This window comes from Atta colombica, unplaced genomic scaffold (assembly GCF_001594045.1).
Source record: "Atta colombica isolate Treedump-2 unplaced genomic scaffold, Acol1.0 scaffold351, whole genome shotgun sequence".
In the NCBI taxonomy this organism is placed as follows: domain Eukaryota; kingdom Metazoa; phylum Arthropoda; class Insecta; order Hymenoptera; family Formicidae; genus Atta; species Atta colombica.
This window is the reverse complement of record NW_017259461.1, coordinates 1-19,664: the sequence shown is the minus strand read 5'-3', so window position 1 is coordinate 19,664 and position 19,664 is coordinate 1. Positions and strand designations below refer to the sequence as shown.

General features: G+C 34.3%; 4 protein-coding genes across 11 annotated transcripts in view; 3 read left to right on the top strand and 1 right to left on the bottom strand.

The window, feature by feature from the left end:
- LOC108690789 (muscle M-line assembly protein unc-89) overlaps positions 1-11,929 on the top strand; it is a 42,351-nt gene extending 30,422 nt beyond the window's left edge. For 5 of the 8 annotated variants that reach the window (XM_018198269.1, XM_018198270.1, XM_018198264.1 and 2 more), the window contains 17 exons: positions 136-942; positions 2,119-2,521; positions 2,793-2,976; positions 3,070-3,370; positions 3,498-4,076; positions 4,169-4,593; positions 4,681-5,444; positions 5,570-5,868; positions 5,953-6,872; positions 7,021-7,460; positions 7,670-7,808; positions 8,027-8,496; positions 8,599-8,826; positions 9,082-9,226; positions 9,308-9,811; positions 9,918-11,068; positions 11,217-11,929. In XM_018198269.1, coding sequence (XP_018053758.1) covers positions 136-942; positions 2,119-2,521; positions 2,793-2,976; positions 3,070-3,370; positions 3,498-4,076; positions 4,169-4,593; positions 4,681-5,444; positions 5,570-5,868; positions 5,953-6,872; positions 7,021-7,460; positions 7,670-7,808; positions 8,027-8,496; positions 8,599-8,826; positions 9,082-9,226; positions 9,308-9,811; positions 9,918-11,068; positions 11,217-11,463 — 8,006 coding nt within the window. In that variant the 3' untranslated portion in view covers positions 11,464-11,929. The remainder of the gene's footprint in view (positions 1-135; positions 943-2,118; positions 2,522-2,792; positions 2,977-3,069; positions 3,371-3,497; positions 4,077-4,168; positions 4,594-4,680; positions 5,445-5,569; positions 5,869-5,952; positions 6,873-7,020; positions 7,461-7,669; positions 7,809-8,026; positions 8,497-8,598; positions 8,827-9,081; positions 9,227-9,307; positions 9,812-9,917; positions 11,069-11,216) is intronic. The other 3 variants (XM_018198267.1, XM_018198266.1, XM_018198265.1) reach the window with 1 other exon arrangement.
- Positions 11,930-12,032: 103 nt separating this feature from the next.
- LOC108690791 (NEDD8-conjugating enzyme UBE2F-like) lies at positions 12,033-14,494 on the bottom strand. The gene is made up of 5 exons (XM_018198271.1): positions 14,347-14,494; positions 13,874-13,993; positions 13,624-13,785; positions 12,622-12,783; positions 12,033-12,532 (listed from the first exon to the last, which is right to left on the bottom strand). The coding sequence occupies exons 2-5, from the start codon at positions 13,973-13,975 to the stop codon at positions 12,416-12,418; spliced, it is 543 nt and encodes a 180-aa protein (XP_018053760.1). The 5' UTR covers positions 13,976-13,993; positions 14,347-14,494; the 3' UTR covers positions 12,033-12,415.
- A 1,874-nt stretch (positions 14,495-16,368) lies between these two features.
- LOC108690785 (HSPB1-associated protein 1) lies at positions 16,369-17,851 on the top strand. Its single transcript, XM_018198257.1, has 4 exons — positions 16,369-16,572; positions 16,659-16,972; positions 17,043-17,409; positions 17,495-17,851. Exons 1-4 carry the CDS (start codon positions 16,369-16,371, stop codon positions 17,849-17,851), a joined length of 1,242 nt encoding a protein of 413 aa, XP_018053746.1.
- Positions 17,852-18,745: 894 nt separating this feature from the next.
- On the top strand, positions 18,746-19,658 carry LOC108690784 (ADP-ribosylation factor-like protein 2). Its single transcript, XM_018198256.1, has 2 exons — positions 18,746-18,937; positions 19,113-19,658. The coding sequence occupies exons 1-2, from the start codon at positions 18,873-18,875 to the stop codon at positions 19,600-19,602; spliced, it is 555 nt and encodes a 184-aa protein (XP_018053745.1). The 5' UTR covers positions 18,746-18,872; the 3' UTR covers positions 19,603-19,658.
- Positions 19,659-19,664: the final 6 nt, after the last annotated feature.

The following is a 19,664-nucleotide window of genomic DNA, read 5'->3' as shown; positions in this document are numbered from 1 at the left end:
ACAGCTCTATGTATAATAATCGCAACTTTAGTAATGGCACGAAGAGATCGTTTCTAAAGATTCGGAAGACATATGTTATGCGTAATTGTACGCGGAATATTAGTAGTCGAAGATATTAGATTAGACCATTCGCAGGTCCCGGTGAAAGTCACACGATCAGCAAGATGACGGCAACCAAAGTCGAGTGCCGGGAATTCGGTGTTGATTCGGGACCCCGCGTTGAAGAAATCGCTTCTTATGCTTACACCGCGCAAGAAGAGAATTCTAAACCACAAAACGGTGTGTTGATCGAGGAGTTCTCCGAAACTGAAGAAAAGAAGTCAAATTTAAGTGTCAATCAAGGCGTTACAATTGTTTCCGTTTCTGACGATGAATCGACTTTGAAAGCACTATCGCGAGACGTTAGCACGGAGGATGTTCAATTGGCTGATCAACTTCCGGAGGATCAGAAAACAACGAATGGTATTCTCGATGAACTTTCCTTCAATGGAACGCCAGAAGGGCAAAAAACTTTGGAGGATATTAAATCACATAGAATCTCCAGGATCACTGAAACTATCGCCGAGGAGCGATCCTTGGAAGAATCATTATCGGCGACATTGTCGAATCAAACTTTAAAGAGAGAAAGTCTGGATGTGAAGACAATAAACTTGCTTGGTCAAAGTTCTACAATTAGCGATATGAGTCCGGTGAAAAAGGTCGCGGAGAAAACTTTAGATCGACCAAACTCAGCTGTCGAGTTATCGAAGGAAACCACGAAGCTTGAGAAGACAAAAGCTTCGATAATATCAAGCGAAACGTTATCGAGACAGAGTTCTCAAAAAGCACAGCTTGATGATGACGAGGAGATCGATGAGGAAATGAAGGACCTTTTAGCTCGAGTTAAACGACAACGTAGCGTATTAGATGAAATTCTCGATAAAGAATCGAGCAAAGAGTCAGGTACGACTGTGAGATTCCCATAGCTTTAACAGTTAACTCTAATCTCGCAGTACTACGATTTCGTCGAAAAACATATTGTTGCAGCGTCTCTATCTACAATATGACTGATAGATTTATCTCGCTAATTGTCTTATTTTTTTCTTTCTCTCGCATGTGTTGCTCTTACAATTTTATATAACATTCGCATGAAAATATAAATATCTATAATAATAGAAAGTTTATCGATAGGAATTTACAAAAATATATTTGTAATTTTTAGAAAACCTATCTCTCTCTTTCTTGATGTTTTTATGATATATTAATATAGTGATAACTTTTATTTGAAATATGATATTCATTATTAATCAATATATGTTATTTATGCTTCCATGCGTAATATTTGCTGCTTATATTTTTGGAATTTCGATTTTTATAGCATTATCTCTTCATCAACTTAAAAGAAATATTAAGGTAAGATTGTGAGGCTTTTAATCTAAAATATGATAGTTAACTTTTTTATATAATTTTCACTATGCGGTTTTCTGAGCACCTGTTTAACCAAAAGCTTCTAGGTAAGTATATCAAGAGATCATCTTAATAAAAATAAAAATGATGAATAAAAGAAGATGAATAAATAGATATAATTGCATTTAGATTTATATATTTGCATATATTTTTTAAAAAGAAGACATAGTAATGTTGTTTTTAAATTCAAAAATTTTGAAATAATTATATATTTACTATTGGTAGTTTTAATTTTCTTATTACCTGCAATTTTAAATAATTCATTTTAATTATATTAGGTGTAGTAAAAATAAATCCATTATTTTTCCATTCAATTTCATGCAAAAATAATGGATTTCTTTTTACTACACCTAATATGTATAATATGTATAAGTTAATTAAATATAAAGTTAATCAAATATTTGAAAATTAAAATTTATATAAAAAAAAATATACTGTGACGAAATTATAAAATATCACATAACTATCTATATAAATTAAAATATATATTATAATAGCGTTCTTTATAAAAAAAATTTGATTGCATAATAACATTCTTTGGTCAATTGTAGCCTAATATCTTCTATTACTATCAATTTACTGATAGGAGGAATAGTTTGTTTAAATAAGGCATGCTTCCTTGCAAAATAAATTTTTTAAATAAATAACTCATTCACATCTTTTTCCTCGTAGCTCCGCCTCACGTCGTGAGCACAGATCTCACCGATCGAATGATCTTCGAGACACAGAACACGAACTTCGAGATAAAGGCCACTGGTTTACCAAGACCAGACGCGAAATGGCTTAAAGACGATAAGATTCTTCGATCCGGGGAACGGATAAGAATCACAGCTTCAGGGGAATCGTACGAGATGGATCTCAGCAAGGCCACTCTCGAAGACGAAGGTCTTTACTCGTGCATTCTGACGAACAAATTGGGCGAAGAAGTCATAGACGGCTACCTGACTGTCGGAACTGTCGAAGAACTCCGGAAACCGAGATTTACCGAACCTCTTAACGATGTCGATATTGCCTTTAAGGCTAATGGCGAATTTAAAGCTGTCTTTACAGCCGATCCGATTCCGGATGTCACATGGTATATATTTACAGTACATGTCATAGATTTTAAGAGATTTTCATCATAAGATAAACATAGGATTTTATTTATATGAAAAAATTAAAAATGTATAGAAATATTAAAATATAATGAGAAATAATAGAAAAAGAAATTATATTCTTCTTTTCATTCTTCTTTTTAATCTATAAGTCTTATCCTATCTTAAAAAATATATTTATATATTGTATATAATTAAAATATATTGTTTAAGTCGAAAAATGTTATTTTGTATACAAATATATTTTTTCAGGTACTACAAAGGTAACGAAATTCCGCCTGATGATTCTAGAATCAAATGGACTATTACTAACGGACCGGCAGCGGATAAATTGACAGAAAGTAAAGTCACATTGAAAGTCCCAAAATGTACCAAAGAAGATACTGGAGAATATACTTTGAAATTAAAGAATAAGTGGGGTGAAGCCGAAAGTAACGTAAGTAGCTGAGTAGAGTAACAAATGATTGCAAAATATAGAAGATCATTTAATAATTAAGATCATTTAATAATGAGATTTTTATATTTTTAGGCATTTTTGAGTCTTTTATTGAAACCAGAAATTGACAGCTTTAGAGATCATGCTGAATCAATTGACGAGCGAGTTGAATGGCAAGCTGTGATTAAAGGAAATCCGAAACCCGATATTAAATGGATGAAGGACGATACAGAACTGCAGAAGGACGAACGATATGATATGGAAGAAGATAAAAGAAATTGCAAATACAAACTTATTATTAAGAAGCTCAGTCTAGAAGACAAAGGCATCTATACTGTTACGGCAAAAAATTATTTGGGCGAAACAAGTGCTCAAGCTACTCTCACACCTCACAGTAAGTAAATCAAACTTTCAAACGGACATAACATGCGCAAGCGATAGGAGATGAAAAAATATTTCGTAGATATCTTTCTGTTTGAATGGATTAAAGGAATAAAAACACATTTACATTCTCTTTGTAGCTGAAGCTCCAGTCTTCTTGAAGAATTTGTCGAAAATGCAATGTAGCGATCGCGAGGACATCGAATTGAAGGTACGCGCGACTGGTATTCCGAGGCCTAGCGTAGAATGGTTGAAGAACGGTGAAACTATCAAGGAAGATAAAAGATATCAAGTGATGACTCACGTAGATGGCATAGTGGACAGTAATCTTTTCATCAAATCCTTCTCTGCAAAAGATGTCGGTACAATAACATGTAAAGCGAGTAATGTCGCCGGAAGCGTACAAACCAACTGCGATCTATCCATGACATTGACCGCGCCTTCGTTTGGTAAAGCGTTACCGAGATCAGCGGAAGTCGATGAGGGCGAGCCTCTAGAATTGAAGGCCAAGATAGATGGTAGCCCGATACCCAACATCGCTTGGTTCAAGGACGGTGAAAAAATCACACCAGACGATCATGTGAAGATCAGTACTTTGCCAGACGGTACTGCAAAGCTTACAATTGATATGGTAAAGCCTACCGATTGTGGTGCCTACAAGCTCGTCGTTGCAAATCCTAGCGGTGAGAATTCTTCGCTTTGCGCTGTCGCTGTTACGCGTAAGTAAATTTTATTTTCTCTTTATCGAATCTTTGTATTATGATATTCATAATATGATTATTATCTTAATGTAAGATTTCGTTCGTTACAGCTGAACGAAGAAGACCATCGTTCACGAAATCATTGGAAGATACAAAAGCTGTGGTTGGGCAGCCATTGAAATTGGAAGCTCAAATTTTAGCATTCCCAAATCCACAGGTACAATGGTTCAAAGACGGAATACCATTAAGACATACGAAGGAAATGTATTTCACGAACGAACCAAACGGTCTTATCGGATTGAAAATGGATTATGTACGTCCAGAAGATGCAGGGACCTATTCAGTGATTGTATCTAACGCACTCGGTGAAATCACGGGTACGGCTAAGGTAGAAGTGGAAGAACGAGAGAAGAGACCAGAATTTGTCGCGAGTCTTCAACCACAAACCGTTGTTGAAGGTTTCCCGGTAAAAATGGAAGTGAAGACTATAGGAAAACCGACGCCCGAACTCCAATGGCTACGAAACGATGAAGAAGTTAATATGATAATATTGATATATTTCAAATTAACATATTTATTTTTCAACAAAATAATGCTTATATAATTAAATTCTTTCTTTCAGATTATCCCAGACAATAAACATGTAAAGATCGTCAATCAACCGGATGGTAGTCAAACTCTGATTCTCGATAAGGCAACACCAGAAGACGTCGGCGTGTATCAGGTAGTAGCTGGTAATACGGAAGGCACTGCATCCTGCAAAGCTAAGCTGGACGTTGCTGATAAGGTGAGACCGGACACACCGGAGGAAAAGCCGGCATTCACCAGTCCCATGCGCGATGTATCTGTCGAGGAGGGCCAGCCATTAACGCTGGATGTGTCATTTGTCGGTAATCCAATTCCCAACGTGAACTGGACAAAAGATGGTGAACCGATCGAGTCATCGGATCGTGTGACAACGAGCTGCAACGGGAAAAAAGTCGGTCTACAAATTGATCCGTGCAAGCCCAAAGACGCAGGCGTTTACGGCTGTCGATTGAGCAATCCATTGGGTGAAGATGTCATCAGCGCAAATGCCATTGTTCGCAAAGTGTATCAGTCGCCAACCTTCACACAGAAGTTTACAGATCTACAACAGTTGCCCACGTTCGATGCCAAGTTTCCGGCCCGCGTAACTGGCATACCGCAACCGGAAGTGACTTGGTATTTCAATGACAAGCCGATCTTAAAGGACAACGACAAATACAAGATAAAACGCGACGGCGATGCCTTCTGTCTGTACGTGAAGGATTGTGCATACGATGATTCAGGACGGTACAAATGTAGAGCAGTTAATAAGGGCGGCGAGGCGGAATGCGCAGCAAATCTAGCTATAGTTGATAAAATGTAAGATTTTATCTAAGAAAAAAGATTTTTTAGCTTCTATATATACATATGTTAACCAAAAAATATACAACAAAAAACATATTTAATCAAAAAAAGCTGAACATCTGTAACATCTGTAATTTTAGCCAAAAAATGCAGAAGGTCGAGCCGCCGACATTCCTGAAGAGAATCGGCGATTGTGAAGTCTACAGAGGTATGCCGGCCAAGTTCACCGCGTGCGTCACGGGGTATCCGGAGCCTGATTTTGAATGGTATCGTAATGGTGACCGAATGTGGCCTACTGATCGCATCAAAATGGACCAAGAAGGTAGTTTGTTGCGACTCATGATAATTAACGTGGATGAATTGGATGCCGGAAAATACGTGCTGAAGATATCTAATCCTCATGGTGAGGATTCGTGTAGCGCCGAGATGATTTACGAATGTAAGTAAATGTGAACTTTACCTTTGAGAATATATTACGAGATTTTTAAAATCAAAATCATTTCGCTTCATTTTTCAATTTCAGCTTTGGAACCACGAGCAAAGAGACCTCTTGCCGATCAATATGTGGATTACGATAAATACCAGAAGTCTGGCATTCCGTTACCCCTGGCAGACCGTCCAATCATTAGCCGCATGATGGATCGACATCTTACTCTATCGTGGAAGCCATCCATCCCGATCGGACCACGAATACCTGTGACCTATTTGGTGGAGATGTGCGAACTTCCGGATGGCGATTGGTTCACCGCTCGCAGTGGTATTCGCAGCTGTGTCTGTGATATTCGCAATCTCGAGCCATTCCGCGATTACAAGTTCCGCATTCGTGTGGAGAACAAGTATGGCATAAGCGATCCATCGCCATTCGCACAAACTTATCGCGCTAAATTGGAACCGGAACCGCCCAAGTTCTTCCCGTATTTACCCCCTGGGATCGACTTCCGTCCGGAGACTAGTCCCTACTTCCCGAAAGATTTTGACATCGAACGACCTCCACATGATGGTTATGCTCAGGCGCCTAGATTTTTGCGTCAGGAATACGACACTCAATACGGCGTGAAAAATCATAATTGCAATCTCTTCTGGTTCGTCTATGGCTATCCCAAGCCAAAAATGACTTATTACTTCAATGATCAACTGATTGAATCGGGCGGTCGATACGATCAGAGTTATACTAGAAATGGCCAGGCGACTCTGTTCATCAATAGAATGCTTGAGAGAGACGAGGGTGTTTATGAGGCCGTTGCCACAAATGAACATGGCGAGGCCAGGCAAAAAGTTATTTTAAAAATCGCTGAGTATCCCACATTTATCGAAAGACCCGAAGAGACTGTTGTGATGATGAGAAAAACAGGCCAATTAACTGCTCGCGTAACTGGCGTGCCTTATCCGGAGCTTAAGTGGTACAAGGACTGGAAACCTATAGCTTCATCTTCCAGAATCAGAGTATTTTCCGTTCATATTTATATTATGCAAATTCCTGATTTCATTGTAGAATAATATCTTATTACGTTTTTAAAAATAAAAGATATCTATTTTCAATTAAAATCTTCAATTAAAAATTATTTAATTAAAACGATATCTTTTTAATTAGGTTCAATTTATCGAACCCGACATTACGACTCTCATTGTCAACGATGCTATTGTGAAAGATGAAGGCCTTTACTCGATCAGTGCGGGTAATGTGGCCGGTTCGATATCCTGCTCAGTGATGTTGCACGTGGAGGAGAACGAGCACGAATATGGATACAGAACATATAGGAAGAAGATGGATGTGAAACCACACGATAAACCATTTGACGATTTGTATGATCTAGGTGACGAGTTAGGTCGCGGCACTCAGGGTGTGACTTATCATGCAGTCGAACGGAGTACTGGAAGAAATTATGCTTCTAAGATTATGCACGGACGCGGTGATCTCAAACCATTTATGTATAATGAAATGGAAGCAATGAACAACCTGCATCACCGTAAATTATTACGATTGCACGATGCCTTCGAAACGGATAATTCCGTCACGTTGGTCATGGAGTTGTATCCTTTATTATTTCCGTATTTGATTTGCCTTACATATAACATCAGAATAAATGTTGAAATAATTATAAAATACTTTTCCTAGTATTTTTTACTAATTATTTTTACTAATTATAATTAAATATTATTCTGTATTCGTTTGATGTGTCAAAATAATACGATTAGATCAAAATTCAGCAGAACAATGATCCTTAATGATGATAATTTAGAGCGGCCGGTGGCGAATTAGTGGACAATCTCACAAGACAAGAACATTACACTGAAATAGATATCGCTCGTTATATACGCCAATTATTATGGGGATTGGAATATATACATGGAAATCATTACGCACATCTCGGTCTGACGGTAAGTCATTTAAAAATAAATTTTTTTAAAGAGATATGACATTTTCGAATAATCAGTGATTTGTGCAATTTCTTTTTATATCACTTAAACTATTTAAAGCGAACATAGAATTTGAAATTTAAATATAATAGAAATAAAAATTTTTTCTTATAGATATTATTCCTACATGAAATCTTATCTTTGCTAAAATTAGTATGTTTGAATATTTTTCATTGTAGCTCGGCGATCTACTTGTTTCCCACGCTGGAGGAGATGATCTAAAGATCGGAGATTTTGGATTAGCTCGCAAAATTTCGCAAACAAAGCTGATGACCTTGGCATACGGTATGCCAGAATATATTGCACCGGAAGTAACTAATAATGAAGGTGTTAGCTACGGTGCAGACATGTGGTCTGTTGGAATAATTACTTACATTTTGCTATCGGGTATCTCACCGTTTAGAGGTGCAAACGATAGAGAGACGCTGAAGAAGATTAGAGAAGGCAAATGGGATTTCGATGACCGATGGAAAAATATCTCGAACGAAGCGCAGGACTTTATTCGTAATTTATTGGTATACAATGTCGATAAAAGAATGGATGTTAGGACTGCTTTGGCTCATCCATGGTTTAATTATATTGACAGCTCGCCACCAGAACCCTACAGGATACCTTCCGAAAATTTGAAGAATTATTATAAACTTTATCGGTAAGCACAGACTATTATCTTTTAACAACACATTTATTTTTATTTTATTCTCAAAATGTCATTTTGAGAAAGTTTGATCGCGAATGAAACACATTTTTATAGTGATTGGTACAACAATGCTTCGTGCCGTACATGGTATCGTAGAAGCAAACTGGAGACAGCATTTGACGATCCTTCACGAATGGTATATCCACCCGGACATAAGTTTACACCCGAACCTGACAAGAGTCATAGTCCATTAAGGAAACGTTCACCTAGGACATGGGAAAATCAAATACCATCCAGGGAACCAATTGACACAGAAATCGGAATAATCAAGAATGAAAGCCAGTAAGCACGTTATAAAATAAATATATCGGATTTGATTTTTAAAATAGAAATTCTGATTTTTATTTTAATATTAAATTTCGAATAGCATGTTCATAAAAAATACCCAAATAATTGATAAAAAACGAATCATATAAACTTATATAATCTTTCTCTCTCTCTCTCTCTCTCTCTCTCATATATTCAATGTATTCTATATAACAATACAAATTTCTTGTAATTCTTTTCTTTTTTATTTATATTTTATTTATATTTTAGCTATCAGAATGGTCCGGACACATATCTTCTTCAGTTGCGAGATACCGATTTCCCAGTACGATTGCGCGAATATATGAAAGTTGCGTGCAATCGTAGCCCCGGTTTCTCACGTTCTGCTACCGAAGACAACGGCTTTGACTGGAGGGTAGCTATAAAAAAATTGTATTTAAAATGGAAAGAATATTATCTTCAAAAATATTTATCTAATTATTTATCTTATTATTAGGCACCCATCATACGAGAACGTCGTCGATTCACAGATGTTATGGATGAAGAGATCGATGATGAAAGAAGGGCACGCATCAATCGATACGGATCTGCGGACACGTTTACACTTAGACGTTTAAAGAATGAACTAGGTACTCGGTTAGATAGTTACGCTGAAGCTGAGGCGATGATTGAATCGAAAAAGGATGGTCAGCTTCCGTTCTTCCGCGAAAAGCCGCAGATTTGCCCAATTGAAGAGGGAAAACCGGCGCATCTCACCTGTTTAGCCGTAGGAAATCCGAAACCACTGATACAATGGTTTAAAAACGATATGGTCATACAAGAGAACAATAGGATCAAAGTGACAGAGGACTCTGACGGAAGATCTATACTTAGTTTTAATCCTACAAAAGAGCATGATATCGGAATATATAAAGTCGTGGCAAGGAACTCGATAGGACAAACAATTGTTAGGACCAGGGTATTGCAGGCAACGGTTTCTTGCGGGCCGGATTCTCCAGAGGTAATCTACAGTATAATAATTAAAGTGATTTTGAAGTAGCGATCAATTTATATACAAAAATGATGTTTTTATTTTCGCATTGTAAAATATTATTTCGATTTTCTAGGCTACTGATGTTTCGGATACTGAAGTTCTCCTGCGATGGAAGCAGCCGAAGTATGATGGTAACTCGCCCGTGCTATGTTATAATTTACAGTACAAGGAGGGTGATTCAATCGCATGGATAGACGTTGCCTTCAACATTGACCACGAATTCTATCTGGTGCGCGACTTAAAGCAAGATACAAGTTACAACTTTCGTCTGGCAGCGCGTAACCGTATTGGTTGGAGCGAAAAGGGCATTCCGTCAAAGTTAATCAAGACGCGACCGCCGGGTTGTCCAAAAGTACAGATTACGCGGGCGATGAGACATCTCCAAGAGCTAACCGAAGCCGGTCAAGAGATTGTCCTGGAAGAAGACAAGCCGCACATCGATTACTCTATAGAAGAGAATCCGATTGGATGGTTGGTGGAACCGCAACTGTCCACTAAGTATAGTTTTATCTCGGAGCTGTCGCGCGGACAATTCTCCGCGGTGGTGAAGGGTGTAGATAAGAGCTCAGATCGCGTGATCATTGCCAAGATCTTGGAATTAAATGCTGAAACCGAGAAGCAGGTGAACCAGGAATACGAAGTATTACGTTCACTGCGACACGAACGGATAGCCATGCTAGAGACTGCCTACAAAGCATCCAACTCACCTGTGGCAGTGTTTATCATAGAGAAACTTCAGGGTGCCGATATACTCACGTACTTCTCCAGTCGGCACGAGTATACAGAAAACTGCGTGGCGAATGCTATTACGCAGATTCTCGATGGTCTGCAGTATCTTCACTGGCGTGGGTACTGTCATCTAAATATTCAGCCGGACAATGTCGTCATGTCATCTGTGAGATCAGTTCAGGTGAAATTGGTTGATATGGGGTCAGCTCATAGAGTCAACAAATTGGGCACAATGGTGCCTAAGTATCTGGGTCATCCAGAATACAGATCGCCTGAACTCTATAATGATGAACCTGTTTATCCGCAAACGGACATCTGGATGGTCGGTGTGTTGATCTATGTATTACTATCTGGAGTTTCTCCATTTCGTGGTAAGGATGTGGATGAAACCAGACAGAATATATCCTTTGTCAGATACAGATTCGAGTATCTTTATAAAGAGCTGAGCCAAGAAGCCACCAGATTTCTCATGTTGGTCTTTAAACGCGCACCAAGGTTGGTAATAATTTAAAAAAAAATTTTCAAGATTAATATAAAAATTTATTATAATCGGATATTTTGTAACTTAATATTAAATGTGGAATAATTTTTTTTATTTAATAGGAAGTCTCTTATATATTTTAAAAAAATGCATTTTATTTAGCAAAAGGCCATTAGCGGAGGAATGTCACGAACATCGATGGCTATTGCCGACAGAGTTTATGATTAAGAAACGCGAAAGGGCTGTGTTCCTAGGAAACAGATTGAAGGAATATAATGAAGAATATCACGAAGAAAAATCGAAGATAGCTTCCAACAGTGATAGCCTAGGGAGTGAGAGTTTGCTGGGTTCCAAACAGAAACTCATCAGGTCAACCAGTATACAAGAAGAACTGCGAACTACGTTCTAACGATGGAAAGCTGCAATTTTTTATTTATATTTATGTACACATACACACAACACACATGTGCACGCACAACATGCACTGACACATGGCCATATCACTTCGCGTACTTGCTTAGCCTATATCTAAACAGCGTGGAGGAACGATGAGAAATGAGAAACAAGTAAAGACATTATCTCTTCTTGTTTTCTCTTTTGTTATTATTTATTTGTTACAACTTGTAATTATAACAAAAATCGTTGATCGATCGTCGATGTGTTGTTACGCCGATCTTCATCAGCAATCAAATTTTTCAACCGTCCGTTAATTAATTCGATGAGTACAACACAAACAAATTATGATTTATTCATTTCAATAAATCAAAATAAAAGGTACATGGAATAATAAATAATAAATCAATTTTTTTTTGAAGTTTAATAAAAATATCAATCGAGCATTGTACGAAAATTATAAATAAATACTTGTGACAAAATAGTGTGTACACTTGTAATTTTCAATTCTTATTAGTGTGAGATACTTTTTACATATTTAATATTTGTATGTTTTATGCAAAAGATATATACTCATATAAGTTATAGTTACTTAAATATATTAAACACCCACTTTATTTACAATTGCTCGTTGGCATTACAATGTCTCGTCAAGAGAAAAAAAACATTGTGCACATGATGTACTTTTAATTTTTAATGTTTACATTTCCTTCATACATAATGATATAGATCATAATTAAAGTGTATTAATATAATTTCGCTATAACAATCCAAAAATTGAATTATATGAAACTGAAAGCGATGATAATCTCTTTCAGATAAAAAGACTAGCAATATTAAATTGATTTAAATCATAATTAACCTAAAGCAGATTTGAGCAAATTCTGTACTCATATACTAAAAAGAGGCACGGAACCAATTTGAAAAATGTAAATAATTATTTGTTAATTAAAATGTTACAATATAAATCATCTTTTTGCATATTGCATTACATAATCTTTAACTTTACTTCGAAAAGATTCTTTATCCTTAATAAACAAATCTGCTGCATCTCTATTCAAAGGATCGTCAAAGTTTAAGAGATCCTAAAAGAAGCACATGTACACATATAATATGTTCAACATAATCGCATCCATCAAATGAATTATGCAACAGAAAATGCTTGTATACGTACAGTGAAAAGAGAATTTAAACCCCATACAACGTCTTTTAGTTTACGTGTTGGTGCCCATCCCATGCCATCAATACTACTTTGTCTTAAAATAGATAGGCATACATCACCATCCTCGCTTATGTTAGGATGCCATAACTTCGTTAAGCATTTTACCACTGGCGGCTGAAAAATATTATTTAACATAATGAGAATTCAGCCGCAATTTTCGATTTTTATATTGACAAATATTTTCTTCTCTTTCCTTCTTATCTCTTTCCTTTCTAAAGGGAAGGGATAAGAAGAAAAAGTCCTTTTCTTTCTCTTCCTTTGCAATATCTTAATATGTTGATAAATACATTATAATTAAGACATATTATGTCCAGTGAGCTGTAATATACTGGAACTCTATAATATACTGGAGCGCACCATTAATGAATGGGGATGTCCCAATTCTTAAACAATGACATGATTGTGGATGGGGTCAAAATTTTAGGCTGGTGTCTCATGAGCAGAAATTTACAGCAGAACGAAACAACAAGACCAATGATAACTGTAGAAAGGAAAGTTAGAGTAATAACTGCAGAGTTATGATTGGTCTCACTGTCCTGTTCCACTGTAAATTTCCATCAATGTCAGCTTATTATATGCTTTGAAGCATTTTGATTGACCAATCAGAAGAAAGAATTTTACGAATTGATCAATCAAAAAATGCTTCAAAGCATTATGTTGACCATATCCTTTGATGCAAAGATAGTTTTTTATCAAGAACTCACTGATTGGCTAATGTTGTTTGCAGGAAAGAATCAGAAAGACATGTTTTCCTTTATTTGTTTGTCTTCCTTTTCTCCGTCAAGCTGCAGTTTTCTTTTATTTTCTTTTATCTTCTATAGTTCAATACAGGAAAGGCGCATTCCAGTAGTGTATTATAGAGCTCACTGATGATGTCACTGATTTAACAGGTAATTCTAAGATAACTACAAGTAAACTGAGATAACATATAAAAATCAAAGAATATGAAATTACCGCCATGTTGTAATCTTCACTTATATAAATTTGAAAATAGAAATGGCCACCAATCCAGTATCCCTCATCTGGCATAATTAATAAGATAAATTCATGAAGACAATGTGGATCTTTAAATGTGACTTTACAAGTTACTGGCAACGTCTGTTCCATTTCCTGTACCTAAGAAAAATAATTTAACATAAATTTAGTTAGAATTCATACATTACATCGTTGTCATGATACATAAGAAATATTATGTCAAATTGACCTCTTTGATCAGTAATTTATCTCGTATTGAGACTCGCCTGTTGTAATTCTTTGAATTTGCTATGTCATTGTCCTTTTTGAGTTTTCCTCGTAACGTGATCATATTAAACTGCACTAAAAACTTTTATTCACAAAAAGATTAAAATTGTTGCTTTCATTTTCAAATTTATAAATTATATAATTGTCAATATAATGTTATATAAAGTCTAAAATTATTTTAAGCAGGATACAGTAGAATTTGTATATAAAGTAAACATAATATCAAGAATGTTATTATAAATTTGTAACAGAAAAAGAGGTCAAAATATAGATGCAAATTATAATAATTTAACGTTCATAAGATGCAAAGTCGTGATATATGTCGTAACTAAATTAAAGAGATATTACGACATCAAGAAATACCATTATAATCATTTGTAAAGACATAATTAGGTTAGAAAAATAACACATGCTTTATTTGATAACGCAATATACCTTTCGTTGCCAAATTTAATTAGCCTCGTTTTCGTATCGCCTGAATCCCATACATTAAAGCATGTGTAAAGGAGGCTTTTTCATTTCTGCTTATTTTCAATTATTTTATTGCGCAATGTAAATCTATGAACAAAATCACAAGCTTCAATATAACTACATATATAACTCGGCGTCATGAATCATAAATGTTTTATCACATGAACTTACACCAAATTTAGTCGTATTCACGAGTTGCGATGTACGTCTCATGTCTAGATATTCATATATCGTGACTGTTAGTTTCTCAAAGAAATAAACAAAAAAATTATATTTATCCAAATATTTTAGGTTCGATTGTACTAACTACTTTGATTTTAAGTGAGGCTTAAAACTCTTTCTGTCTCTGTCTCTTTTTAGCTTTAAAACGAGACAGATAGAGTTTTAAATCTCGCTTAAAGTTAAATTGACATTGATGCAATTGAGCCTTAATGTTAATCTAAATTTTACAAGTACGCTTTTAAAAATTTTAAAGATAAGATTTTGGAAGTGACTATATTGAAAAAATTTATTTTTAAAAATTATTAGATTTTGAAAGTAAATTTCAAAAGTTATTAGAACATATAAAATTACATATGAAATTTTAAAAGCAGGATTTTTAAAAATATCTAGACTTATATAAAATTTCGACAAAATTTTTAAAATAATGTATTGTATAGATAATTTATACTCTTATTAGAGAAAGAAAGCATATATCTTCCACTTAAGCCTGCAACACACAATGCTTATTTTCCTGTTGGATTAAGAAATGAAAATGTATAGTATATGTGACGTAAACTGTAGATTCTCAGCGCTGTCAGTGAATTTTGAAACACAACCTTACGGTGCTGTCAGTGGCAGCATCGTAACCAATACGGTAGCAAGATTCTAATTCAATAATGCAGCAGGAAAATAAGAAGTGTGCTGCAGACTTGAGTCACGTGTTTCAGCGATTATCACAGAAAAGTATTAACTTTCGTTTCTATAATATCTTGTGTCTATGGCTGTAGTCAAAATAAATACTTTGAAGCGTTTGATGGACTAATTAGAAGAAAGAATTTTACAAATTAACCAATTAAAAAAACACTTCAAAGCGTTTGTATCATCGCGTTGACCCTATGATTCTAGAAATTGGTCCGAGATTTCGGATAGAGAAACAATTATCAAATCACATTTGAACAATTCGATCATACGATCAGTGTGATTGATCAATTCTTCCTTCGTTTTGTTTTCTCTCTTCAATACCCGAATATAAATTTATCTCATTTTAATGTAAATAATTTCAAAATCTAATAATTTTTAAAAATAAATTTTTTGAATATAGTCACTTCCAAAATCTTATCTTTAAAATTTAACTTTTAAAAACGTACTTGTAAAATTTAGATTAACATTTGAATTAAAGCCCAATTGCATCAATGTCAATTTAACTTTAAGCGAAATTTAAAATTCTATCTGTCTCGTTTTTGAAGATTTCAAGCAAGTCAAACAAATCTTGATATTTTATGCAGAATTCACGTTGCTTCCAAGGGAGGAAGCGATGCTGTAAACGCTTTGAAGCGTTTTTTAATTGGTCAGTTTGTAAAATTCTTTCTTCTAATTGGTCCATCAAATGTTTCAAAGCATTTGTTACGAGACTTTGACCACAGCCCACATCCAATAGGAGAATTGTCTGCTGGACAAAAATGTTTAACTAGAAACCCTAGGAATAAACGAATTTTCTTATTGGATATCATATTATCATATACATATATACGTTAGATGTCGCAGTGTGAATCAGACATTGGCTTAGAATATTCATTGAAATTATCACATATATTTTAATATCAATGAGATAATATCAAAGTTTACAAACACAAGATAATATCTGAAAGGCAAACATTAATATGTAGTTTGAGAGATTTATTTAATTAAAATCAATAATCTCATAGGATTAATTATTTTATAATTCAATAAAGATAAAAAAAGTGACTAATTTTAACAATTGTACTTTATAAGATAATTAAAAATATGAGTCGACATTTACAACCCTTGGAAGATATTCTGAGAGAAATTCTACCAGAACTTGAAGAACCTATATTGTTTCAGAACATGTTACAAAATTCTGATGATTCTTATGAATGGAAATTACTTCAGTGGGGTCTGACTGAATTAGTTGAAAAATTTGGAAATAAGAAGTTACCATTTCGAATTGGTAATCATAACAAACGTACAGTAAGTTATAGCGATATACTTGTATTTATATATTATTTTAATGGTTTTATTGATAATTTTATTAATAATTCAATTGAATTTTTTAGTGTGTTCTTCAACATCATCATTGGTGCTTGAGTCCTCCTGCAAAACCTATTCAATTAACATTTCAAGAATTTATTGATTTACAAGAAACAAAGCAGAATAATATATGGCATTACTGTGATTATAAGCACATAAAGGAGTGGCTCAGCGATAATACAGACATTATAGAATCTTTTAATTGGCTCAAATTTGGGATTGACAAAGAACTTGGTAAAAATGGAATGCATTCTACTATTTGGATTGGAGGCAAAGGTGCTCATACTGATTGTCATTGGGATACCTATGGTTATAATTTAGTAGCACAAATACATGGCAGGTTCGTATTTTTCAATTATTTTTTAGTTTCAATATTGTCTCTGTTTATATTGTACCTATTTTATTTATAGGAAACAATGGTTGCTTTATCCACCTAATGCTCCTCTGATACCAGTTAGACTTCCTTACGAGGAATCGACTGTATATAGCAGATTTAATATTTATTGCTTAAGTGAAGAAGAAAAAGATTGTTTATTGGATATACCAGACAAACCAAAATTAATAACTCTAGAACCTGGAGATGTTTTATTTGTGCCTAATGGTTGGTGGCATTACGTGGAATCTTTAGATAAAGTCAATGTAAGCGTTAATATATGGGGAAAATTGAAAATAGATAGTAGAGCACGAGTCGAGGAAGCTCTAGTAAAATTGATAATAGCCAAGATGGGAGATTATAATCAGTTTCCGAATAAATTAACTACATATTATACAACAGAAGTAATTTTTTCTTCTAAGAAACATCAATATTATTAGTTAAATATAGATAGAACTTATGTTTAATTTATAAAAACTCTTTCATTAGGTCGAATGCGCTGTTGAACGTGCACAAGAAGAGGAGCAGGAGAAACAAACGGAGACTGTTCCAAAAATACCAGCAAAAAGACCTAAACCTAAACCAGAAACTGCAACAGAATTAGCTGAAGAATACCCCTATTATGTTAAATTGTTACCTGATGCAAAGGAGCATGAATTTAAAGAATTTATTGAAGAAAGACGTAAAAGAGACAAGGAGAAGTATCCATCAGAAGAAACAAGTGCATCTGGAGATTATATACCTAATCCTCAATATGACTCATTTTTTGAATCTCTTATCAATGCTTTATGTCATCCAGAAGTTATTAGTAAAGCAGCAAAAGTATTATTAGAAAGACATTACTAATAATCCTTAATGATTGCATTTTTATTTTATAGATGTAAGATTGTAGGTAAGATAATATCAAATTTTTTAAATTATCTATTGTATCAGTTTTATGCTATTTATTAACAGTAAAGTTGGTGACACACTGCTTGATAAACTATTTAACTTTCAACCGGCTTTATCCATACAGTTTATAATTAAATATATAAAGTATGCCATATATGTATTAGGTAACCTACCGCAGAAAATTCATGTTGTTTTTTTTCATGCGATGTTTATAGGAGAAAAAAAAACGACAAATTTTCTAATATATATATATATCAATTACATATTAATTTTTTAACCATGTAGTCGTGCAAACATAAAATTTGCAACCTTACAATTTGCATAAATCTTACAAAAAAATTATTGGAAATTATAATTGTAAATCTTTTAATATTTGATGAGAACACATGTTTAATTGTCATTGAATTTAATGTGAATAAAATATAAGTCTCTAAAATAGAATATTCGTATTTCAAAAAAATATAAATAAATATAAGAAAATATAAAATTATATAAATAATCGGAAAGTTTTTGAATCATAATTTCATGTTATCGCCATTTGTATTTATAGGTTGATAAATTTATATCGATAGTTGATAATGACAAACTCTAATTTTTTTCTACATATAATATACAATTATAGCTACGATCCGCTACGAATGCTTTGAAGCATTTTTTAATTGGTTTTAGTTAGTAAAATTCTTCCGATTGGTCAATCAAAAATTTCGTAGCCTTTTTATTTGTAGCATCAAATGGACCACATCCTATATCCATCACTCACAACATATTCACTCAGCTGATCATTTTTGATAATAGTACCTAATCGGTACAAGATGTGGCGTTTTTATATGCTTTTTACCGATTGTGCAATTTGATCAATTAACAAGTTGAATTGGAGGTTAGAAACGTTTCTGTCAAACTCGTAAGAATTTTGTTCGCATACAAAACATTTATTTGTTACTGATCTGAACATCGTGGAGTAATTAATGGATTGACAATGGGTCTGTTAACGGTGCTGAAAAAATTGAAGCAGAAAGAAAAGGAGATGCGAATTTTAATGTTGTACGTATTTGTGTTTGTATATTTATTTTATATATTTAGCTTGTGGTTGATTTACACAGGTTAATAAATATTACGCTTGCTGAACTTACAATGTATTAAATGATTGAAGAATAATCATTTGAAATATATATGTGTTTCTTCATTTGCTTTTAACAATGCCATGTTAAAATTTTAGGGGCTTGGATAATGCAGGCAAGACGACAGTGTTGAAGAGACTCAATGGTGAACCAATAGATACTATATCACCCACGCTTGGCTTTAATATCAAGACATTAGAACATCGAGGATACAAGCTCAATGTATGGGATGTGGGTGGACAAAAATCATTGCGTTCCTATTGGAGAAATTACTTTGAGTCAACAGATGGACTTGTTTGGGTGATAGACAGTGCAGACAAAAGGAGATTGGATGATTGCAAAACAGAATTATACAAGCTTTTGCAAGAGGAAAGATTGGAAGGGGCAAGTCTTCTTGTATTTGCCAATAAGCAGGATATGCCTGGTGCATTATCTGCAGCTGACATAGCCGACATTCTGGAGTTACCCAATATAAAAACTCATCATTGGCAAATTTATAAATGCTCTGCTATGACGGGTGAAAATCTAGTCGATGGTATTAATTGGATTGTTGATGATATTGCAGCAAGAATATTTTATATAGATTAAATTTTACACATTTATGCACATATACACACACACACACACACACACACACACACACACACACA